Source organism: Schistocerca serialis, chromosome 7 (genome assembly GCF_023864345.2).
Source record: "Schistocerca serialis cubense isolate TAMUIC-IGC-003099 chromosome 7, iqSchSeri2.2, whole genome shotgun sequence".
NCBI lineage: Eukaryota > Metazoa > Arthropoda > Insecta > Orthoptera > Acrididae > Schistocerca > Schistocerca serialis.
The window spans coordinates 388,954,607-388,981,054 of record NC_064644.1 but is presented as its reverse complement, the minus strand read 5'-3'; the positions used below and the strand labels follow the sequence as shown (position 1 = coordinate 388,981,054).

General features: G+C 43.3%; 1 protein-coding gene across 1 annotated transcript in view; it reads right to left on the bottom strand.

Annotated features, from left to right (window-relative positions):
* LOC126413117 (uncharacterized) overlaps nt 1–26,448 on the bottom strand; it is an 82,206-nt gene that overhangs the window by 13,116 nt on the left and 42,642 nt on the right. Inside the window, exon 5 of the mRNA XM_050083008.1 lies at nt 17,653–17,934. Within this exon, the coding sequence (XP_049938965.1) occupies nt 17,653–17,934 (282 nt within the window). The remainder of the gene's footprint in view (nt 1–17,652; nt 17,935–26,448) is intronic.

Here is a 26,448-nt window from a genome sequence, read left to right as displayed (position 1 = left end):
ATCAAGGCTACCCTCCGGGAGGCCCTCGCCACACGTCATTTCATTTTTAATAATTAATTCATTCTGTTACCAGGAACCTTTCTTAAAGATAGTTGTTCTGAAATTGTTTTGGGGCCCACTGCTAACATTGTATTGCTTTAAATACAACTGAAAGTTTCTTTACCCGTTTCATTTTGTATAAATTCACAAGTTATTCAGTATTGAATATTTGTCCCGCAACTTATACACTACGTGATCAAAAGTATTCGGACACCCCCAAAAACATATGTTTTTTCATATTAGGTGCATTGTACTGCCACCTACTGCCAGATACGCCTTATCAGCGACCTCAGTAGTCACTGGACATCGTGAGAGAGCAGACTGGGGCGCTCCGCGGAACTCACGAGCATCGAACATGGTCAGCTGATTGGGTGTCACCTATGTCATACGTCTGTACGCGAGATTTCCACACTCCTAAACATCCCTAAATCCATTGTTTTCGATGTGATATTGAGGTGGAAACGTGTAGGGACACGTACAGCACAGAAGCGTACAGCTCGACCTCGCCTTTTGACTGACAGAGACCGCCGACAGTTGAAGAGGGTCATAATGTGTAATAGACAAACATCTATCCAGACTATCACACAGGAATTACAAATTGCATCAGGATCCACTCCAAGTACTATGACAGTTAGGCGGGAGTTGAGAAAAATTGGATTTCATGGTCGAGTGGCTGCTCATAAGCCACACATCACGCTGGTAAATGCCGATCGACGCCTCGCTTTGTGTAAGGATCGTAAACATTGGACCATTGAACTGTGGAGTGACGAATCGCGGTACGCAATGTGGCGATACGATGGCGGGGTGTGGGCATGGCCAATGCCCGGTGAACGTCATCTGCCAGCGTGTGTAGTGCCAACAGTAAAATTCGGAGGCGGTAGTGTTTTGGTGCGGTCGTGTTTTTCATGGAGGGGGCATGCATCCTTGTTATTCTGCGTGGCACTATCACAGCACAGGTCTGCTTTGATGTTTTAAGCACCTTCTTGCTTCCAATGTTGAAGAGCAATTCGGGGATGGCGAGTGCGTCTTTCAACACGTCGAGTACCTGTCCATAATGCACGGAATGTGGCGGAGTGATTACACGACAATAACATCCCTGTAATGGACTAGCCTGCATAGAATCCTGACCTGAATCCGATATAACACCTTTGGGATGTTTTGGAACGCCGACTTTGTGCCAGGCCTCACCGACCGACATCGATACCTCTCCTCAGGGCAATACTCTGTGAAGAATGGGCTGTCATTCCCCAAGAAACCTTCCAGAGCCTGACTGAACGTATGCCTGCGAGAGTGGAAGCTGTCATCAAGGCTAACGGTGGGCCAACACCATATTCAATTCCACCTTTACCGACAGAGGATGCCACGAACTTGTAAGTCGTTTTCTGCCAGGTGTCCGGATACTTCTGATCACATAGTGTATGTCAATTGTCATTCAGCACTGCTTAAATTAAGAAATTTAAATTTTTAGCGCTTTTTTTTTTAATTTCAGTTGTGAAGCACAGTATTTGAACTTCTAATGTAATTAACTGTTTTACAATTGCTCGAGCTCTTTGGGGCAAATTAGCCCTTCTTTGTTGTGATTATTTCCTTAAAAAATTCAAATTTTCAGAAATGATAAAAGATGTCATAACTGGGGCTTAGCCTTCCATGAAGAGTTCCAATCCTTGTCCTATTCCTGGGGATATCTATGTTTAAAAAATTGTAGAGGTATCTATGAAAATTGCTATTACATATCTCAGGTATATAGATATGTGCGTTAGGGAATGGAAGTTTCTATGGAAATATCACCACAAGAACGCAAAATTCACAATGTTTGAACTCCAGCTGCCAGAATCACTTTTCGGACAAACGTGAATCCGGAAAAGACAATGCTTCTGTGGTCTTAATTAGCGTGAAACGTTTTGAATGTTTTGCAATTTGTGAACAACATGAAAATTCTATTAAAGAAAAACCAAAAAATAAAAACGAATCTCTGCAGACCATTCAGTGTTGCAAAGCACGTTGAGTACTTACAAATCATTGGTAGTGACCATATAATGCATACATATTTAAAGTTAGTCAGTGTCCAGTTATGGTTGTCACCTTACTGGCAAGTTTCATAAGTCAGTATTGTTAGGTGTACATTGTTGAAGCAATCAGTCGATTCGAACTAACGCATTATATGGGGTCTCATTATGAATTATTGGAAAAATTGAACGTATGCCATATCCTTAGCACGCAAGTAATGAACATCATATCATGCAACATGATAATAGATAATTGTACATATTGTGTGGGAAAATGAAAATACATCTTGTATGCTTTTAAGACACTTACTTGCAAGTGTTCTTTTTTTTTATTTTATGCGCTGCATAGATAATGCAATTCTTGGAGCGGCGTTCCCATCTGCCATACCTCTGGGTTCTTTGGCCGTTTATGTTAAACTTCTGATTCGCTTGGTGGAACAAAGGGGGGTCCTCGTTATCTGTCGTTGTCCGACTGCCATAGCTATGTGTTCAGATTCCTTTGTTTGAAGTTTTCATCATAGTTAGTTGATATTTCTTGCTGCTAAGTTTTATTTCTTCACGATTCACGTCACTTCAGTTGAATGTACAGTAGTTACATAGCCGTATGGGCACAACTGTAGCAAATCCAAAAATTAAATTTTGATTAAATTCTGTCATTTAGTCATTTACAAATATTTTGTTTACTTGTAACTAACGTAACACGTTCCTAATTTGAGAAACAAACATGGCATGTCATATTCTATGATGCAGTTTGTCGTCAATATCATTGCAGCTATTTTACAGATTTGGAACTACTGTTCCTGAAACCAATCATTTGCATTGATCAGTTAATTTGTATTTATAAACATATTGTAGTTTTGCTGATCGTTTCATCATGCAGTTTAAAATCGGAAATCAGTTCTGGTCTCACAATGAACCCCATTTGACCCTGACATACAACAGAACAGATCTTCCATTCCTAGTCTCTCATTTTCGATTTTTGACACTGCTTTAAACTATAGGACCGTTTTCTGACTTTCTTCTACAACGTCTTCGACTTAACGTCTACAACTTTAGTAGTTCTCTCTTTGCGTCTTCTTTACAAAATATAAGAAGAATCTACATGCGTTTTTCTTAATCAATATCGCACACGGGATTTATTAGGCATCTGTTTCCATTCGTAACCTTAAACAAAAACTATATAGTGTCCGAACACGCAGCTGCATCATCAAGATGAAACGCTAGGCATCCTCACATCCACTCCATTTGTATGTAGAGACTACGCACACTATATTAAACACTAGGCTTGCCAAACTCACGCTAGCAAACCATGGCATATATTTTCTTAACTGTTTTTATTTAATTCCTTACAAGTTTCCCTATATTTCTACATAGTTTCCATAATTGTTTAAACATTTGTCACAACGTTCTACAAACTCCGGTATACCTACGTCATAGACCTCTGTTGTTTGTGAGGATAACCATCCTTTAACCGCTTCTTTCATCAGTTATTGTGAAGCGCTTGTCACAGAGGAACTTAGATAGCGGAAGCAGAACAAGTGAAAATCGCACGGCTCCAAGTCTGGACTGAACAGTGGCTTGACCGCCTGTTCCCATCCAAAGTATTTGATCAGAGTCTTGATGGAAATGAGCGTTTTGCGTCATTGGCTGGGAGGCCCCTTACGGGGCAGGTCCGGACGCCTTGGTGCAGGTCTTATTACATTCGACGCCACATTGGGCGACCTGTGCGCCGGATGGGAATGAAATGATGATGAAGACAACACAATACCCAGTCCCTGAGAAGAGAAAATCCAAGACCCAGCCGGGAATCGAATCCAGGCCCGTAGGACGGCAATCCGTCACCCTGACCACTCAGCTATCAGGGCGGACAGAGTCTTGACGTGAGTGACGGAATGGGGTCTGGCATTGTCACACAGCAACATAACTCTAGACGTCAGATGTCCACGTCACTTATTCTGTATTGCACGTCTAACTTAGTCACGGTAGTGCAATAAACGGTTGCGTTTGTTGTTGTCCCTTACTGTATAAGCTCGATTAACAAGACTTCATGTCGAACACAGTTGCCGTAACCCTGCACGATGAGATTGTCTGCTTGGCCTTGACTTTGACTGATGATGACTTGTGACGCCATTCTATTGACTGACGTTTAAACTCTGTGGTCATATGAGAATCCCACGTCTCCTACCTTGCAACAATATTCTCTAGAAATTGATCACCGTCCTTATAGCACCGAGTCAAAAAGTCAAGAGCACAAACCGTTTTTTTCCATTTTGTGTTTCTCTAAAAGCGTCTTGGGAAATCAATACGTGCAAAATTTGGGAAACTGCTCCTTTCAGTGACAATTTTGTGCAAAGTTGTTCGACCTACAACTGTAAATTCGAATACTAAAGCTAAAATAGTGAATCTTCGCTCTTCACGAATCTTTTCGTCCACAACTTCGACCAAATCTTCTGAGATCACTGATGAGTCGGCCTGATCGCGGTTCAAGATGGATATTTCACCGTCCGTCCACGAAAGCTGCCACCCATTTTCGCACTTTGCTGTCACTCATCGCACTGGGGCTACGTACCTCACTTATCTGACGATGAGTTTCTGCTCCTGCATCATTTACTGCTGTCAAAACCGAGTCACTGATCGTATTTCACAGTCGTTGGGCTGATTAATTGTTTCAAACACTTTGAACTGACACTGTAATCAGCACACTGCGACAATATCGATTCAAATGGCCTCGGTTGATGAGCAAGGCACTCTGGGAATCGTTGCACAGACGCGTTTCAATATTAGAGAGAAATTTGATTAGGTACAGTGATTCGGACCTTGCTTTCTGAATAACCGTCGTACGTACAACCTACATTAAATTCTAGGCTTGCTTTATACACGACAACAGTGTGTAGAAGTCTAACGCCATCTCTCTTCTGTCCGAACAAGTCTTGGAAGTCCCAACGGTTCTGACCGACCGAGGTATCATCCTCAGGCGTCACTAGATGTGGATATGGAGGGGCGTGTGGTCAGCACACTGCGCTCCCTGCCATTGTCAGTTTTCATGACCGGTGCCGCTACTTCTCAGTCAAGTAGCATCTCAGTTGGCCTCACAAGGGCTGAGTGCACACCGCTTGCCAACAGCCTCCGACGGCAGACTCCGACGGTCACCCATCAAAAGTGCCAGCTACGCCTGACAGCACTTAACTTCGGTGATGTGAAGGGAACTGGTGCTACCACTATGACAAGGCCATTGACACATTTAACACTAGGCTTGCATCATTCACTTCAGCGGTGGACACGGACAAAACAAACCATCAACGTGAAACACTGTGCCGGGCAACTTCATGCCATTATTATACAGAGAGTACCCACTCTACTTGCTTGTATACAAGATTATGCATGCCATACCCACCGGAGCAATTTATAAGAACCGTATGAGCTACCTACGTGAAATATGAAAATTGCATTAAACACAGGAGCATCGTGCACTGAGTACAATGTGCTGTCTACATTAAACACCCTCACTGCTTCATCAATGTCGGCAACATGTAGAGAGTACATACGACAGCTGCACTGCAGCTAATCTTGACATAACTACCACAACAGAGTGTACGGACCATTACGTACTACTCTTGCCGTTTTCGCTTCAACAGCCTATAGAGACTATGTAGGCTATCTACATTAAAAATTTGGCTTGCTTTACCGACTCTAGCTGTGTGCGAAGACTGTACACTTTATCTACATTGATGGCTACATTTCTTACAGTCTCCCTATGTGTGTATACATACCCTATACGCCATCTTCATAAAAGCCTGAAGAGCAGAAACGTGACCAATTTCAGCCTTCCACTATTAGGGAAAATGTTTCACTTTCCGTATTAAACTACCTCTTCAGTCACCTGCTGTATCGGCACTTCGTCAGATAGCTACAACATCATCTTTCCTAGGTCTCTCATAAAATTAAGTACCAACAATCTGCTGCGTCTCCTGTCCTTGGCAACGATGACATGCTGCCATGCCATTGGTATCACGTGCAGCCCTCCTTTTATCTCCACTTCACATTCTTTCTCAAGACCATTATAATAAACTTCTTTCCAGATGGTGAACTAATCCACGGGATTATCCTATTCCAGATGAAAGCTTTTCTGCTTTATGCAAATCTATTCCTCTAATACCTACAGACCACCAGTCCGTGCTTCCCTCTTACGTACTGCACACTGTTTTCCATAATCTCTTCAGTACCTTCTACATCACAATTCATTACCTACAGCTACCAGGATCCCACAACAGAGCTATAGTCAAACAGCAGAGGCACACATGTCCAAATTATGTCTTCACACATATCATCTCTGTTTCTTCATCTCAAGCTTTATTTTTACATTTATTTCCTTTGTAAACAAACGGTTGGAGAGCTGAAACTTAGCCACTTAGAAGAGTACACAGGGTGCACGTGAGAAAATTTTGAAGATTTTCAGGAATATTTTCTGTGCACTGTGTAGCAACAGTGAAAAAAATCTGTAATATACAACCACAAAAAGTATAGCACAAAACACTTGACAACGCAACAGTCCTAAGACAGACACAAAAGTATTGCGATGGTGTTGCCGCCGCTACGGATGACCTCAGCATAACGTTATGCCACTCTTCTCTTACAAGTGAACCCATCCACTAGGTGCACATTGGTCAGCTCTTCATCAGTAAATGTGTCCACATTGCTGTGTAGCACTTTTAATGTACAACTAACAAACAAAATTCCGTCCGAACAGACCTTCAAGGCCCCATGGCACCGACCGACCGCCGTGTCATCCTGTGCCTCCTCTGCCCAAAGGCGTCACTGAACGCGAATATGGAGGAGCTTGTGGTCAGCACATCACCCTCCCGGCTGTTCTCAGTTTTAATGACCGGAGCCGCTACTCAATCAGGTACTCCCTCATCTGACCTCAAAAGGGCTTAGTGGATCCCACTCGTCAACAATGCCCGGCACACCCGGACAGTCTCCCATCCGAGCGCTAGCCAATTGTGACAGCGCCTAACTTCGGTGATCTGACGGTAATAGGTATTATCACTGCGGCAAGGCAGATGGCAATGTACAGCTAACACTGCCGGAGAAATAAAATCGGCACAGGACCGAGCAGTACTGTGTGCAAGTTTGAGACCAAGGAGTAGATTTTGCATTACTGTTGTCATACAGTTTTGAACATGGCTGTCTTCCAGCAACCGTGTATGGGTTTCAATGGAAAAATAACACAGCCACTCGGTTGCAAATAATTTTTTGATACGTTGACCCAGGTTTCGACACCTCTTCCGTTGCATCTTGCCCATTCGTCACCTATAATGTGGCTAAGGGATGCTGCGTTTTCGGGATGCTATACAACAATTCACGCAAATAACATTAGTAGTTTTATTTCTAGAAAGCAGATTGACAATACTTAACTTTTTATTTACAGTAAATGTCGCAAGCGAGGGGCGACATGTAAACAGTAATATGATCTTCGCTATAGACAAAGTCCAAGTAAGCACTTGATACGGATCACTACAATCTGTTCTGCGAGTGCTGGTCTACAACCGTCCGCTAATGTCCGTTGCTGAGCCGATCTGAGCACTAATGTCCGGCCGAGGCTGGCAGGAGCGGCTCTTATACACTACTGGCCATTAAAATTGCTGCACCATGAAGATGACGTGCTACAGACGCGAAATTTAGCCGACAGGAAGAAGATGCTGTGATATGCAAATGATTAGCTTTTCAGAGCATTCACACAAGGTTGGCGCCGGTGGCGACACCTACAACGTGCTGACATGAGGAAAGTTTCCAACCGATTTCTCATACACAAACAGCGGTTGACCGGCGTTGCCTGATGAAACGTTGTTGTGATGCCTCGTGTAAGGAGGAGAAATGCGTACAATCACGTTTCCGACTTTGGTAAAGGTCGGATTGTAGCCTATCGCGATTGCGGCTTATCGTATCGCGACATTGCTTCTCGCGTTGGTCGAGATCCAATGACTGTTAGCAGAATATGGAATCGGTGGGATCAGGAGGGTAATACGGAACGCCGTGCTGAATCCCAACGGCCTCGTATCTCTAGCAGTCGAGATGACAGGCATCTTATCCGCATGGCTGTAACGTATCGTGCAGCCACGTCTCGAACCCTGAGTCAACAGATGGCGACGTTTGCAAGACAACAACCATCTGCACGAACAGTTCGACGACGTTTGCAGCAGCATGGACTATCATCTCGGAGACAATGGTTGCAGTTACCCTCGACGCTGCATCACAGACAGGAGCGCCTGCCATGGTGTACTCAACGACGAACCTGAGTGCACGAATGGCAAAACATTTTTTCGGATGAATCCAGGTTCTGTTTACAGCATCATGATGGTCGCGTCCGTGTTTGGCGACATCGCGGTGAACGCACATTGGAAGCGTGTATTCGTCATCGCCATACTGGCGTATCACCCGGCTTGATGGTATGGGGTGCCATTGGTTACACGTCTCGTTCACCTCTTGTTCGCATTGACGGCTCTTTCAACAGTGGACGTTACGTTTCAGATGAGTTACGACCCGTGGCTCTACCCTTCATTTGATCCCTGCGAAACCCTACATTTCGGCAGGATAATGCACGACCGCATGTTGCAGGTCCTGTACGGGCCTTTCTGGATACAAAAAAATGTTCGACTGCTGCCCTGGCCAGCACATTCTCCAGATCTCTCACCAACTGAAAACGTCTGGTCAATGGTGGCCGAGCAACTGGCTCGTCACAATACGCCAGTCACTACTCTTGATGAACTGTGGTATCGTGTTGAAGCTGCATGGGCAGCTGTACCTGTACACGCCTTCCAAGCTCTGTTTGGCTCATGCCCAGGCGTATCACGGCCGTTATTACGGCCAGAGGTGGTTGTTGTGGGTACTGATTTCTCAGGATGTATGCACCCAAATTGCGTGAAAATGTAATCACATGTCAGTTCTAGTATAATATATTTGTCCAATGAATACCCGTTTATCATCTGCATTTCTTTTTGGTGTAGCTATTTTAATGGCCAGTAGTGTATTCGCTTCTTGCAGAGGTCGCTCCTGGCGCGGCGGGCTCCTTGTCAGCGGGCTATTTATTGGCTGATGCCTGCTCACCGCCTTCCCTGATCTTCCGTTCATTCTCTTCGCTCCGGCGCTTGTAGTTACGCCAGAACATCTTCGTCAGAAAGAAATTTTAACAACTGTAAAGTTACATCACGTGAAGGCAATAGTGGAAGTTTCGAGCGGGCATGCTCAAGCCAAAAATTAAAAATTTTCCAGCGTTTGGTACATATACTTTGCAACCCCCAAAGACTAGAACATTTTTAATTTTTAATTCTTAGCTTGAGCATGCCTGCTCGAAACTTTGACTATTGCCTTCTTGTAATGTAGCTTTACAGTTGTTGAAATTTCATTCTGATTAAGATATCCTTAGAGTTGTCGAAACTTAGGTCAATGTATTAAAAAATTATCTGCATCCGACTGGCCATGTTATTTCTCCTTTGATTACTGTTGTCAGTAGCAAATAGAGTGCCTAAAAAACGGCCCTCACTTGCACAGACAGCAGTTTAGGGGAGAGGACAACGATAGACGTGCGGACTCCCTCATTAACGGTAGGAGATATGCATCCTCAAAGGTGAAGACTACGCACAAACGTATTTTTGTATAACTTGGAAGTTGCAGCTATGGGGTCTGAAAACAAATATATCAACACGACTAATAGTTCGACAAACAGAGACATTCAAAGTCAATAGTTTCTTACTAGAGTACCGGAAATAAAATAGTCGCGTTATAAATGTGTGGGAAATCTTATTGGACTTAACTGCTAAGGTCATCAGTCCCTAAGCTTACACACTACTTAACCTAAATTATCCTAAGGACAAACACATACACCCATGCCCGAGGGAGGACTCGAACCTCCGCGTTATAAATGATCAATCAAACCAAATCAAATCCAATCATGGAATATCAGAAGGAAACCTGAAAGAAAAAACAGGTAAAAAATGTAGTGTAGCAGATAGCCTCACTTTTTACGGTACTGACAATATAAAATAAAAAACATGTCCTGTGGAAATTGTCAGTCCCCTGACACTTACTTGATAAATACTGCCTAAATATAAAATTATCTTTTCCTACTGCAGCGTCTTTCCAGCATCAGTGAAGCCTTTGGAAATACTTGTAGTTATGGTTTCCCCTCCTTCTTTATTCTTAGTTTCGTACTTTCTTTCACTTGTTGCTCGGCGTCACACACACCGCCTATTTGGTTATGGTGGATCTTTTTTACTCTCTTGTACACTGCGTCTGTCCTTTGAGCTTGGAGCAATTGGCCACCAGCAATCCCAGCGTCCACAGGCACTGTTGTCCACGTTCGCCTCTTGAAGGTGGGCCACACCTTTTAGTTTTTCTCCTTTTTTGTTGCAATAGATTCTTACATCATAATGAAATTTTCGCTTTGCAGTTGAATGTGCGCTGATATCATACTTCCCTGGCGGATTAAAACTATGTACATGGGCATTCGAACTCGGGACAGAGCAAATGTCCCGGAGTTCAAGTCTCAGTCCGGCGCATGGTTTTAATCTGCCGGGAAAGTTTCAGATTTTTATGCATTTAAAATAAAATAGAAGTTTTGAGCAATGGTAATATAAATAAATTGTTTGATGATTTAGAAGGAAGAACTGAAGATGGGATAGGTGACAGACGTTAGAGACACCACCTTGGTGCCTGGGGATGAATACCTCGAATCTGCCGTCGAGCCGTTGACCCCAGCACCATATATATGTTTACGTGTTGGTGGTAGCGTCCGGTCACGAAAACTGATAACAGTCAGGATAAGAGTCAGGAGAAGGTATCCGTCGGTACCTTTGGGCCTTCCGAAGCCTTTTCGGCCAGAGGTTAGGTGTAGTTAGTGGTAGAACAACTGGATTAAGCTAGATCCAGTTTGTTAGGTATAATACAAGTAGTGTTTGTAGTGGCTTAGGTGACAACAAACCGGTACTGATTACAATACTATCTTATGTTCAGTTCTGATCGATGTTTATTTATCCCACGAGGAATATAGTTGGCGTCTATGTGCCTGGAACTCATAGTCAGTTAATATTTCTCTTCTTCTCCTTCTTCATCCACTGTGTGTTCTATCGTTTTGTGTATCTCGACCTGCCCTCTTTATCGCCTAGTACCTATTCATTGTAAGTTGTTTTAAACGTTTTAATTCGCTAATTTACTTATATCATCCACTGGATGGCCAACGGCTTTTAGCAGTGGTAACACCAGTACCCGTCAGATCGAAGAGCTGTCGACCTTTGGTAGCTCTTGGACGAGCCTGCCGAACACCGATGACAAGCAGGGAGCGCACAGCCCTTGTGGAGCCAACTGGGGAGCTACTTGACTGAGAAGTAGCGTCTGTGGTCGTGGAAACTGATAATGGCCGGGAGAGCGGTGTGCTGACAACATGCCCCTCCATATCCGCATCCATTGACGCCCATCGGCTGAGGATGACATAGCGTTCGGTCGGCACCGTTGAACCTTTCGAGGTCTGTTCGGACGGAGTAAGGCAAGATATCCATTGAACAACGTTCCTAATGGCTTCGTATATTTGGCGTTCAGTGGTTAGGTTGTGCAACTGTGCTGTGTCTCTAATGATTGTGTGATTCCAGCAGAAGAGGATTTTGTCTCCTGGTGTTCCTAATCCCCAACACATGTGCAATTTGGAGTCCGACTTAGACACACGAGTTTTAAGTGTGTAGGTTAAGAGGTGCACTATGCCGTAGCTACGATCGGAACGTTTCAGTCTTAATCTTTCCGAGATGGGGAAAATGTATTGACTGTTGGTACCTTATCTCTGATCTCCCATTCATCTTGCAACGTGTCGATACACCAAAGTTGGTGCTTGTTGTCACAAGCTACACTGGTTATAAGTCTAACCTGGTCTAGTACATCCATCTTTAACCAGCACGTTGCAGTCCGATATCTGATAGCAATATCAGTCGGGTTTATTCCACAAACTACAGATAGCGCTACCGCTGAAGTGGCGCCAAACGCCTCCGGCAGTCTAAGCAGGACACTCCTTTGCCCTTGTCTAAAATACGTTCTGCTTGGGTGGAAAGTTAATCGTGTGTCCATGTACTGAATTCAAGTCAAAGTACTGACTCGAAGAGTGTACAACAGTATGTTTATGTAACTAGTAGAGATGGTCTGTATTCCCCAGTTTATGTAGTTTTTTCTGCTTCATCTGTAGCCTATTTCTTTTGTTCACGAAAATTTTAAACTTTCATTGATGTATGCTCCCAGATAGCGTGTAACGTCTGCTTTTTCTTTGTGTCTCCAATTTTTACCGAAGGGTCCCTTCTCAGTAGATCCTTCGGTAGCGTGCACTAATGTTTGATTGTATTTAGAGTGCCACTGGTTTTCTCTTGTAGCTGGACACTGTTGTTTGTAGAGACTACTACTACTACTACTACTACTAGATAATGTGCATGTACGACTATTCCATCCGTCCTGCATACATCATCCACTAGGTACACGATAGGTTTGACAGTTATGTTCCAAAAGATGGATGCAGAGATCGACATCTAAGGGAAATTACTTTCCAACTGCCCACCTGTCATTCTACCATACATGGTCTGTGGTACCTCAAAAACACATTGCATGACAAAAGAGATTGTCGAAAGCATCTCAACCATTTATCAGATGGCAATGGCATACTTCTGTTGTATTTTTTCGACAATTTCTAGCCGCGCGCGATTAGCCGAGCGGTCTCAGGAGCTGCAGTCATGTACTGTGCGGCTGGTCCCGGGGGAGGTTCGAGTCCTCCCTCGGGCATGGGTGTGTATGTTTGTCCTTAGGATAATTTAGGTTAAGTAGTGTGGAAGCTCAGGGACTGATGACCTTAGCAATTAAGTCCCATAAGATTTCACACACATTTGAACATTTTTTTGACAATTTCTAGAGCGTGATTAGTTGCATCCCTCTATTAATTGTCCTTATCTAAATCCGAAATTGTGTAGGCTGAAACCTCAAAGGTCTCTATCAAACTATAAGCGGCTGCACAGAACTCTTTCCGACGAGTGTTTGATCATTACTGCGTTAGACATTTTTCCATGTTGTAGGTAACCTGCCTGGCCTTAGACCGTCTTTTATTAGTTCTGTTTATGTGATCTGTGGTGCTTGTCTTTTGAATATCTCTGGATAGACCGCGTATCGACCTGGTGCTTTTTGGTCCAATAGTACTGTTATTGGCACCGCAAGTTCCTCATGTGCAAATGCACGGGTGACTGTTGCTGTGTAGAGTGTGTAGGTCTTCCCTGAGTGTGTTTTATTATGTGTCTTAGTTAATGACATCATTTGGGAGGAGTTTAACTCAACAGAAATCGCGTTGTATTTCTACATCCTCTAGTCATTGTACCGCCATTCTGACATAGGTTGGTATACAATTTCGCAGTGTTTTTTCTTTCGCTTATTAGCATTCCTGTTGCTATGAGTTTATTTATCGATTGTGATTTTTTATCTATAGTTCGGTGTTTCTGTTTGAGTTGTTATATTGTCATTTTGTCATTTGAAGATAGTGATTTGAGCTGTGGACGCTAGAAAATGGAGTGCTAAGTGAAGAAACTGGAAGATTTTCAAGATATTCTTCTGTTTTTCAGTACAGGGATGACAGCAGCGGAGGCCGCCAGAAACATTTGGACAGTGTATGGGGATAATGCCACTGGACACAGCACGGCAAGAAAATGATTTTCTACACTTAAGGAGGATTAGTCACTATGCACGTTCAGGAAGACTTTCGAGGTTTGATGAAGATAGTTTAAACGCATTAATCCACAATGATCCACGCCATACACTCGAGAGCGGGCAAATGCGATGAACTGTGATCACTCCACCACTGTCCGACATTTTCATGTAATGGGGAAGGTTCAAGAATCGATTGTATGCGTACCGCATGCTCTAAGCCAAAATCACAAAAATCTGTGGGTGGCCATATGTGCATCTCTGCTGACTCGTCATCAATTCACTCGTTAACAACACCGACCAGCCGTATCCTGTATCGTTACTGGTGACAGGAAGTGGTGTCTTTATGTTAATATAAGGAAAAGAAAGGAATAGTTGAGGCAAAACAAAGCAGCATCTTCCCGTACAAAGACCTGCACGCACCCAAAAAAATGGTTCAAATGGCTCTGAGCACTATGCGACTTAACTTCTGAGGTCATCAGTCGCCTAGAACTTAGAACTACTTAAACCTAACTAACCGAAGGACATCACACACATCCATGCCCGAGGCAGGATTCGAACCTGCGACCGTAGCAGTCCCGCGGTTCCGGACTGCAGCGCCTAGAACCGCACGGCCACAGTGACCGGCTGCACGCACCCACAAACGATAATATAAAATGAGTCTGGTGGAACAGCGGCGGTTTGGTGTATTATGGATTGCTTCCCCGAAGTGTAACCACCACTGCTGACATTTATAGTCCACAACTGAGACGTTTTGCAAACGCAACCAAGAACAACGAACAGGAAGACTATGTGAGGTTATGCTACTCCACGATAACAGCGGCACGCATTCTGCTACACTGACAAAAATCACTATACAGAAGTTGGGCTAGGAAATCATTCTGCACCCACCTTAACCACTTGATCTTTGCGTCCTCAGATGTTCATCTTTTCCGCTCTCCGTCGAACAAGTTTCAAGAAACTCCCTTTCCGAGCCCTTCGCCTCAAAACCAAGTGATTTCCAAAGTCGCCCAATCGAAAAGCTACCCTGGGGTTGGCATACAGTGGTAAATAGTGAAAGAGACTGTACTGTTGAAGGCTAAAGTCTCTGTCATGTGTATCTGTTGTGTTTATTAAACTTATAGAAAAACGCTACGAACTTACATACCAATGGTTCCCCACCTGGGGGTAATTACACCCTGAGGAATTTTCTGAGGGGTGAAAACTAAACAATTCGATTCTGTTTGCCACGGAACTAAATTATTTTAAAAAGATCATTACTACTATCAAATTTTACAAGACTCTAATATTGATTTCATAAGTATAAATAATTATTTTTTCTCAGTCAGTAGCATTAATGCAATGGAGGTTACAGGTTCTTCACATAGTCCATCCGCTAAACACGTATGTTGTGCTTTGTCACGTACATAAGTGATGATAAAACTAAGACACATACGTAATAAATACTAAATATCTCAAGAAAATGTCTTCTCCAAATTGTAAATAGTACCTGCAGTAGTCCAGCAACAGCTTCATTACTCGCTTCGAAACAGATAAATGATTTAATTGGCACCACGACACAGCAGAAACTACGTAAGGGCTACTATAGTGAGATTAGATATAAATCATTAACAACCTGAAGTCCTCCAATTTCTGCCAGTTCAGAAGTAAAGAGTGCAGCAGTGGACTGATTTACGAACAGTAAGTATAGTGCACACATCTGAACTTGTTTGATTTTAAATGGGGTTGCAGTGTGCATGTGAAGCAAGTGTCGCAATGGAGAGGAGTAATGCAGGGGCAGTGTGTTTTGTAACAAGTGTCTATCCTCACCGTGATATCGTTCATATTTCACCATTTTAAAAATAAATGTGCTCCAAGAATAGTCTTTGATTGTACTGTATAGTTAAGTGATAAGGTTGATGGTAATGTGGGGGAGGGGGTGGGAGGACAATAGACGGCAGGGGGGAGGGTAGGGGTAGTAGCTGATGTCTGATTGCACTCAGTGACAATGATCTAAGAAACGTTGGGAACCCCTATTACACACCAACCCAGTATGTACACCCCCTACGTTCTGTCCTGTATGTGTTGCCACGAATTGTTTCCAGTAACGTTTTCTGGAGTCATAGAGCTCTTTTTCTTAAGGTTTCTATGGCGTGCCGAGATGCAACATTCTCAGTTGTCTGTCTCTATACTTGTAGGCTCTCTGGTATAATTTTTGTTTTCCTCCCACGTTCCTTTTTGGTCTTGTGAGCTCGTCTGTCCATGTTGTTGTGAGGAAAACGCAGAGGTGTGAGGGATTATTTCTTGGGAATCCGAAAAAAACAGCAGTCGTCGCCTTACCATCTGCGAAAACGGTCTTTGCCTTCTTTGGTGCACTTTCACCAAGCTTTTGTCCATTGTTTTGACTGTCGTTTCGACTCAGGTGTTTAATGAGGGATGCAGGTTTTACCAGCAGCCACAAATCGGCGCTAAAAGTCTTGCGGGTTGTGATTAAACATCGCCAGATGTTGTGTTGAAATGTTGTGCTGGATGCGCTTTTGGTCGACTGTGGACAATCACGGCAACCACCTCGCACACAGCTTCTTCACAGCCAATTCTCTGGGCAGGATTTAATGCATTCGCGCAGTAGAGACGCCTACAGCCTCAGAAATCTCACGAATTTTTATTTGGCTGTCGCGCACTACGATATCATGGATAATGTTAACGGTTTCCTTTGTGGTGACCTCAATTGGAAGGCCGGAGCGTGCTTCGTCTTCGCTGCTTTTTCGGCTTTAAAATCATTAATCCAAAAATAAATGGTGTTCAGTCAGGCGCAGAGTCTGTGTGAACTTTATCCAATTCTGTTTTCATCTGTGAGACAGACGAACCCTTCAAATGAAAAGTTTAATAACAACAGAAAACTCGGTTTTCTCCATTTTCAGTCGAAGTCGACACAAGTCCTTTATACAATTCGTGGAATAACCAAGCTTACGAACCACGAAGGCGCGGAAAGAATGTTCCACTCTTTCGGGAAACTGAACAGACTTATCGGACCACCCTCATAAATCGGGGTAAGGAATAAAACAAAATTCACCTACTCTGGAACGAGCCACCAGATACCTCATGCAGCCCACAGCGAAATAATCAGAAAGTAAACAGTTTTTTAAGTTGCATGAGCAGTCATACAATAATTCTTAAATGAGCATACTGCCATTTGACTGTATTGTTGGTTTTTTTTTTTAAATTACGACCAAAGTTTCGGCCTTTTATGTCATTTTCATGTGATTGAGTTTATTTCATTAACATATTTTGCAGGACATCAAGCTCAAAATTGGCCATAATTAAGAAAAATATTCGCTCTGCATGAAATGCCAGATGTAAAATCATCATCTTGTAAAAAGGTCAGTGAATAATAATGGGAGCATGTCATATTTAACAAAAACAGATTTATTTTGGAATATACCAACCAACAGGTTTACTTTGGTGTTAACGACATAAACACAATCAATTTTTGATCTATAATTTTCTGATCACTTAACAAAAATGTTCAAATTGCAGAATAAATAAAAACGAAAACCCACTGATGATGGCCCAGTGGTGCCGAAACATGTTTGGCTACTGAGAAAAACGGTGTTTTGCGTAACTGGCGGACCTCACATCCAACAGTTTTAACTGCAAACACGGCCAATACAAGGAGCTGCAAATCAAACTGATGGATATAAACTCAATCACTTGAAAATGCCATAAAAGGCCGAAACCTGGGTCGTAATTTAAAAAAAGACAACAATGCAATCTAAGGGCGGTGTGTTCCCCTAAAAATAATCTCGAAGTGTCCCTGAACACCCTCTGAAATTTTGTCGGTGGACTTCTGATACACGCTGTAAATAAGAAGTAAGTGAAAGAAGGAAGGTGCACGAAGCTAGTCACTGTGCTTTACCTTGGCCTGCAGCCCAGCGTGGGGGCGCCCCACAGAGCCAGGTGGCGGACGCCCACAGCGGCTGACGAGCATGTTGCTCAGCACGAAGGTCTCCGTCTGGCCGTACCACTGCGAGAGCGGCCGGCCCGTGCGCGCCTCCAGCCACGCGTGCCTCTCCGCGCTCAGAGCGGACCCTCCAGTGACGCACAAACGCACCTGCTGCACGGCCGACCTCAGCCGGCCCTCCGGGCAATGGCGAGCCAGCGAAATCCACTGGTTCGGCGGCATGAAGATGACGGTGGGCTGCGAAAAGACACTATCACGTGTAGGGAAACAACATCGAATTAATATCTACAGTTTTGTAAGAAAATGAAACGTCTCCAACCGTCCTTACGATGATACTTTCGGTGCTTCAGTACACCATCTTTAGGACTTAGTTGATGCTCAAGGGGTTATCGCGGTCAATACACAGGGTGGTCCATTGATAGTGACCGGGCCAAATATCTCATGAAATAAGCGTCAAACGAAAAAACTACAAAGAACGAAACTTGTCTAGCTTGAAGGGAGAAATCGGATGGCGTTATGGTTGGCCCGCAAGATGGCGCTGCTATAGGTCAATCGGATATCAGCTGCGCTTTTTTAAACAGGAACCATCATTTTTATTACATATTCGTGTAGTACGTAAAGAAATATGTTTTAGTTGGACCACTTTTTTCGCTTTGTGATAGATGGCGCTGTAATAGTCACAAACATATGGCTAACAATTTTGTGGTTCAAATGGCTCTGAGCACTATGTGACTTAACTTCTGAGGTCATCAGTCACCTAGAACTTAAAACTAATTAAACCTAACTAACCTAAGGACATCATACACATCCATGCCCGAGGCACGATTCGAACCTGCGACCGTAGCGGTCGCTCGGCTCCAGACTGCAGCGCCTAGAACCGCACGGCCATTTTGGCCGGCTAATAATTTTAGACGAACAGTTGATAACAGGTAGGTTTTTTAAATTAAAATACAGAACGTAGGTACGTTTGAACATTTTATTTCGGTTATTCCAATGTGATACATCTACCTTTGTGAACATCATTTCTGAGAACGCATGCTGTTAGAGGGTGATTACCTGTAAATACCACATTAACGCAATAAATGCTCAAAATGATGTCCATCAACCTCAATGCATTTGGCAATACGTGTAACGACATTCCTCTCAACAGCGAGTACGTCGTCTTCCGTAATGTTCGCACATTCATTGACAATGCGGTGACGCATGTTGTCAGGCGTTGTCGGTGGATCACGATAGCATAATACCCTTCAACTTTCCCCACAGAAAGAAATCCAAGGCGTCAGATCCGTGAACCTGCGGGCTGTGGTATGGTGCTTCGACGACCAATCCACCTGTTATGAAATTTGCAATTCAATACCGCTTCAACCGCACACGAGCTATGTGCCGGACATCCATCATGCTTGAAGTACATCGCCATTCTGTCATGCAGTGAAACATCTTGTAGTAACATCGGTAGAACATTACGTAGGAAATCAGCTTACAGTGCATCATTTAGATTGTCATCGATAAAATGGGGGCCAGTTATCCTTCCTCCCATAATGCCGCACCATACATTAACCCGCCAAGGTCCCTGATGTTCCACTTGTCGCAGACATCGTGGATTTTCCGTTGACCAATAGTGCATATTACGCCGGTTTACGTTACCGCTGTTGGTGAATGACGCTTCGTAGCTAAATAGAACGCGTGCAAAAAATCTGTCATCGTCCCGTAATTTCTCTTGTGCCCAGTGGCAGAACTGTACGCGACGTTCAAAGTTGTCGCCATGCAATTCCTGGTGCATAGAAATACGGTACGGGTGCAATCGATGTTGATGTAGTATTCTAAACACCGACATTTTTGAGATTCCCGATTCTCACGCAATTTGTCTGCTACTGTTGCGCGGATTAGCTGCGACAGCAGCTAAAACACCTACTTGGGCATCATCATTTGTTGCAGGTCGTGGTTGACGTTTCATATGTGGCTGAACACTTCCTGTTTCCTTAAATAACGTAACTATCCGGCGAACGGTCCGGACACTTGGATGATGTCGTCCAGGATACCGAGCAGCATACATAGCACACGCCCGTTGTGCATTTTGATCACAATAGCCATACATCAACACGATATCGACCTTTTCCGCAACTGGTAAACGGTCCATTTTAACACGGGTAATGTATCACGAAGCAAATACCGTCCGTACTGGCGGAGTGTTACGTGATACCACGTACTTATACGTTTGTGACTATTACAGCGAAAAAAGTGGTCCAACTAAAACAATCATTTCTTTACGTACTACACGAATGTGTAATAAAAAGTGGGGGTTCCTATTTAAAAAAACGTAATTGATATACGTTTGACCTATGGCAGCGCTATCTAGCGGGCCAACCATAGCGCCATCTGGTTTCCCCCTTCAAGCTAGATAAGTTTCGTTCTTTGCAGTTTTTTCATTTGATGCTTATTTCGTGAGATATTTGGCCCGGTCACTATCAATGGACCATCCTGTATAGGATGTATGAGTGGCGGACATAAATGTTTTACACAGACTACCTGACACTGTGATGTCGCCTCTACAACCATGAAATGTCAATTGTCGGCTGTAGGTGTTTCATTTTCTTACAATAGTGAATGGCCATCGTCCCGCAGACCTTCAGTCAAAAAGACGGACTTACAAAAACGATCTACAGTACTTAAAAAAGAAGCGTGATGTAAGAAAAGAATAGTATTCATAAAAGAATCGATAACTTTAAGTACTGATGCGTATCTTTGAATAAAAGATTACACACGGTAAATCACCAAAAAAGTGCTCCGCAGATACTGCGGAAATGGGAAGTGCTGCTGATGTGCGGTTTTCACACAATGGACTGGTAGTCGCTGGCACTTACCATTAGCAAATCAACACACCGTAATAATACGTAGGAAGCGTATTTCTTGTGCTAACATAAACTTTTATTAAAATGGAATAATGGCTATTGACATTAACAAACTAAAATTAGAGTAAATAGAATGCCAGTGGTATTTGCTGAAGGATCTGGTGCAAGATGTTTGCGAGACATCGTATTTTGAAATGATTCCACACCGACACTTGTGCAATACCTGTAGTAGCACACGGTAAAAAACAAGTGTGTACACTCGTTATGTGGATTCCTACTAGTAAAGAGACAATTTACCGTCACAGATTCTGTTCAAAATGACCGCCAGCAGCGGCAATACACGCTTCCAGTCTGATATGGAAGACTGCTGCACACATTTCAGTGGAGACGTCCGAACAGGCTGTAGTAACAAGCCGTTGCATATCATCGGGACTGCTGGTATGTCCTTGGAGATAGCGTCTTTCAGCTTTCCCCGCAGGAAAAAGTCTACAGGCATCAAATCCGACGAACGGGCCGGCGAAGGTACAGGTCCTCCGTCTCCAATCCAACGGTTTGGAAACAATTCGGGAAGACATGTGTAGTACTTCGTGCACTACGAGCTGGACAGCTATCATGTTGTTACCACAGGTTTTTCGTAGTATGGAGAGGAACGTCTTCCAGAACGTCTTCCAGAAAGTCTTCCTAGAAGATGGTTTGCTAGGAAGTGCCATACTTGCGTGCATTCACTGTCCGGTCTACGAAAAACGGGTCTATGAGCTGATGGTTCACTAGCGCACAATGCACGTTTGCACTCCACGAACGCTGACTGTTCGCCTGACGAAGCCATCGGGAGTTGTCAACAGACCAATGGTACAAGTTTCGGTGACATTTGTGGCCACGGTCCGTAAATGTGGCTTCATCACTAAACAAGATAAATGATACACCTTGAGTATTCTGTCTTAATGCCCACGTACAGAAGTTGAAACGATTCTCATAATCGTTACCATACAGTTGATGACGGAAGAGATGTGGTAGGGATGGAACCTATGTCGTCGGAGAATGCGTAGGACACTTTCCTGACTTCTGCCACTTCCTCGAGCGATTGCGATGGAGCTAAAGTGCGGATCAACTGCAATAGCAACAAGAACATGAATTTTCCCCCCTAGAGTCGTCACTTGTTTTCTTCTATTACGTTACCTATGTGTTACACTAACACTCACGTAAATGGCTGAAAATGTTGATAAATAACTGCTGAGATGGTTGACGTATCTTCCTACAGTTTCCATACATCACGAGCACGTCGGGTTTTACTGCATTGGTAAATCCCATCGTCCACTCACGACCCACTGTTTGGACTGTCAGACACTAACTGACCAGCAAATCGCATTGCACTCAAGGATAACGCAAGCACACGGTAAGCAACATAGCAACATCGTACCTAGCAACTTCGCAGGCAAACAAGTGGCGGTGTGGGATCTTCTCAAAATACGATGTCTCGTTAATAACTCGCACTGAAATCCTGCAGCAAATACAACTGACATCCTAATTTACCCTACTTTTAGTTTGTTAATGCTAATAGACATTGTTCCATTTAAAACAGTGTATGTTTCACAAAAATACACTTTATAAGTTTTTTTACTATCTGTTTATTGGCTAACAATACGAGCCCTTGTCTATCAATCAGTTATGCGAAAACAGCTCGTCGGTAGCACTTTCCATTTCCGCAATATTTGCAGTGCAAGTTTTAGGTGATTCGCCATGCATATTCTGTGTCGCCTCCAATCGCTCCATTTCTGTTTTCAGAATCTATCTTAACAGAGAGAGATAGTTTTTAAATAGAGAGAATTTGATCAAGCAATATTTTTAGTTACTGATTACAATTTTTAAACATTTGGATATCAAAACAGAACATTACAGAACAGATTTGATCAAGCAATATTTTTAATTACTGGTTACAATTTGTAAACATTGGGATATCCAAACGTGAAATTACAGAACAGATTATCATAAAAACAACTCAATAGTACCGTAAACTAGATAAATTAAATTTTTCCTAAGCTTTCCATCTTCCTCCGCAAATCCGTTCAAAAAACAGTGTTCTATCCCGTCGTTTTGATGCTAATCCGTTACGTCACTTTTACCATACGCTCCTTTCCTTTGGAAACAAACGCCGGAGGGGACTCAAGTCGCTGGAGTTTTCAGGTACTCGTTAGCAGCTTATACAACTGGTGGAACAAAACTTTCATCTCTCTAAAAGACTGGCGTTCAGTGCTGACGCACATGTATTGCCAAATCACGGCTCACTACAGCTTTCTGATCAACGAGAGCAGGTTCGAAAGAGGCGACTGCTCCACTTTTTTTTTTCCTATGTGAAAAATTACTATCTGGTTCCCTGTTCAAAATGGTTCAAATGGCTCTGAGCACTATGTGACTTAACTTCTGACGTCATCAGTCGCCTATAAGTTAGAACAAATTAAACCTAACTAACCTAAGGACGTCACACACATCCATGCCCAAGGCAGGATTCGAACCTGCGACCAGGTTCACTGTTGCTGCTGCCAGTGGTAACAGCAGGATTACTTTATGTAAAACCTCTTATTGTAGATATTGCCCCAGAACCAGATCCGGCCTCCTTAAAATGTATAGTTTTGAATCTTGGATCCAGCAAACAGGATATCGTAGCTGAATGATTAGCATCAATCTATCTAAATACGCTTGTTTAACTCACCCAGAACAGTGTTGTCGGTATTGTTGTCAGGTTAACTTAAGCCATTTATTTGCACTTTGTCGTGTCCTGACACTATAGTTTCTAAAATAACAGATTCTCGGTTTTTTATTGCTGCTATTTCCAGTAACACACGTAGACCGAATAAAAATTGCAAAATTCTAGTGACTGTGAAGGAGTGGAAGATCTCTTCAATATGGGGTCGAGGCCACGGCAGAAATCGGTCTCCTTGTGTGCAGCGAAGATGGCGAAGGTGAAAGAGGCGGGCACGACGCCGGCGAGAGTGAAAGGTCACAAGCTGATGACTTCCCTGCATCGTCACTTTTGGATAGTATCAGTTTTTCTCCCTGAAGCAACCACAATATTAAGGGGCCAGTAATTACCTCAAGTTCATAGCACGTCAATAAAATTATAAGTTTTTCAATCAAATTTACCTTCTTTTACAAGGAACACTGCTGATAATAAGCATACCTTATCACTTACATCAATGTAATATACACTGACAGAAGAAAACCACAACACCAAGAAGGAGTTGTGCGACATAGGTAACTTGGCAGGCGTGTTTCTACATGTGAAAGATGTGTGTTCAAATTTCGCGTCACTGGCATAAGGGTGGGGCCAGTAGCGCAATTATGAAGATACATATCAGGTTTGCTTTAAATACACGCAGTAACGGTCTTGAGCGTTAGTTACCTTCGGAACTGGACGTGGTGTGTTGACGTTAGTTCAGAATGTCTTTAATGCGACAGGCACCATTACCAACACATTGTTAAGTTCGAACGAGGTCGTATAATGGGGCTAGGAGTAGCTGGATGTTGCTTCTGCAACACTGCAGAAAAGCTTGGCAGGATTGTAGCCACTGTACATTACTGCTGGCAGCAGTGGCTCCAGTCGGCCACTTCACGCTACCGAGAGGGAAGGCCATCGTGTTCAGTGTGTAGCTCTGGGGCACCATGCTGCTCCTCCAGCAGCAATCTGAGCAGCAGTTCTCACCACAGCGACACAACGAACCCTTACAAACGGGTTACTTCAAGGGCAGCTCCGAGCCAAATGCCCTGTAGTGTGCATTCCACTGACCCCAAAAACACTGCCATTTGCGACTTCAGTGGTGTCAAGCGAGAGTTCATTGGAGAGCATGGAGGAGGTCTTCTGTATTTACTGATGAAAGCTGGCTCTGCCTCGGTGCCAGTGCTGGCCGTGTGTTGGTTAGAAGGACGCCAGTTGGGGGCCTGCAATCAACCTGTCTGCGTGCTAGACCCACTGGACTTAAGCCTGGAGTTATGGTCTGGGGTGCGACTTCATATAACAGCAAGAGCACTCTCGTGGCTATCCTACGCACCCTGACTGCGAAATTCAGTCTGGTGATCGAACTGGTGTGTTGTCATTCACGAATGACATTCCAGGGGGTGTTTTCCAACAGGGTTGGACTTGCTCACATATCGCTGTTGTAACCCAAAATGCTCTACAGAATGATGTTGCCTTTGGATGCTGTATCACCAGATATGTCTCCAACCGAGCACAAATGGGACACCATCGGACAACTCCAGCTTCAAGCACAAAAAGCATTAACCGTCCCTGTATTGACAGACCAAGTGCAACGGTCAGGGAACTCCACCCCACAAACTGACATCCAGCACCTGTTCAGCACAATGCATGCACATTTGTATGGCCTCCTTCAACATTTTGCCGCTTACACCGGTTATTAATGTACCAGCATTTCACATTTCCAATGGCTTATCTCGGGCTGACATTAACCTATTATCTTGCAATGTTAATTACTTATTTACGTTACCTAGACAAATGTATTCCGTAATTTCATTACTCTACATTAATTACTATTTGGTGTTGTGTTTTTTTCCCAACAGTCTATTACAGACATTTTGCTGCACTCCAAACCTGATGATGTTTTTAAATTAAGTATCTTTATCCGACTGTCATCTCCTCGGAGTGTGGCAGAGCTTACTTCTGGCACCACTTTCTCTTGCCTCCTTTCCTGTTCCATTCCCCGTCTTTCCATTCCTCTTTTTGCATCACTCTTATATCGATGTCCTTCCTCACTTACTTCTCCCTATCTTTTGGCGGACCTTTCTCTTTTCGTTAGATTAGTTTTATGGGCATTAGGCCGTGGTTCACGGCATCTTTCTGAACCTAACATTTCTTCCCGTAGCGCTGGAGACGTCATCTGAGGCTGTAAATACTCAGATAAGTTTCAAACATAAACAAGCTCAGAAAGCCTAACTGTTTTTCCATATCCATGCAAAGATCACATCTGTATCTACATCTATATCTGCAATCTACAAGCTACCTTACGGTGTGTAGTGCAAAGTGCCTTTGGTACCGATACTTTTTACCCCTTTTACGAATCAGGAGTGGAAAGAACGACTGCAGGTAAAGCTCGTGACGTCATCAGACGGCTACCTGAGACCGTGGAGCCATTTCGAGGCGTGTGATAAAGCTTGTAGTGCGGAAAAATTGGGGTGTCACTTCATTCAGCACTAATGCCCACAGCTTGTCTCCTTTCAGTAAAACTGATACTGTCAATTCATCCGTGTTTCGAATACAACGATTGCTCTTGTGTTCCTTAAGTCGGGTATTAATGCTGAGATACCTTTAAATATTTTTTCATATCAATTTGCTTTCAAAGGGGCAAGAAAGTCGGTGAGCCAACTTTTGGCGTGGTTATGGATAATCTATTAAGCGCAGTTGGACAATTTTTAAGAAACAGCCCTTCAGAGAGCCAAGCAAAGAACTTCTTACTGGTTTCTATACGTTGATGATATTTTCATTATAGGGCTCACTGAGAAACAGAAAAGACTTTTCTGAATGATACTAATTCGATTTTAAAGCTCACCATGGAAAAAAGAAAAAGGTCAGCTTTCGATAGTAGATTTACAGGTACTACGAAAACGAGACGGAAGCCCACTCACAACGATAGATAACTTCACAAAAATTGGAGGAAGAGCTCCATCATTTAAGTATTACGGTGAGAAGAAATGCTTACTCTGACAAAGAGGTAAATATGGTGAAATACCTTAAAAGTGAAAAACAGTCAAGTGAACAGAATGTTTTGTTCCTATTCCTAAAAAAAGTCACAGATAATACTACCAGAATTCTAAGAAGATACTGTATCAGCACTGTTTAAACCAGCAAGAACGATGCGTGAATATTTGAACATTGTTCCTCCACAAACACTTCATT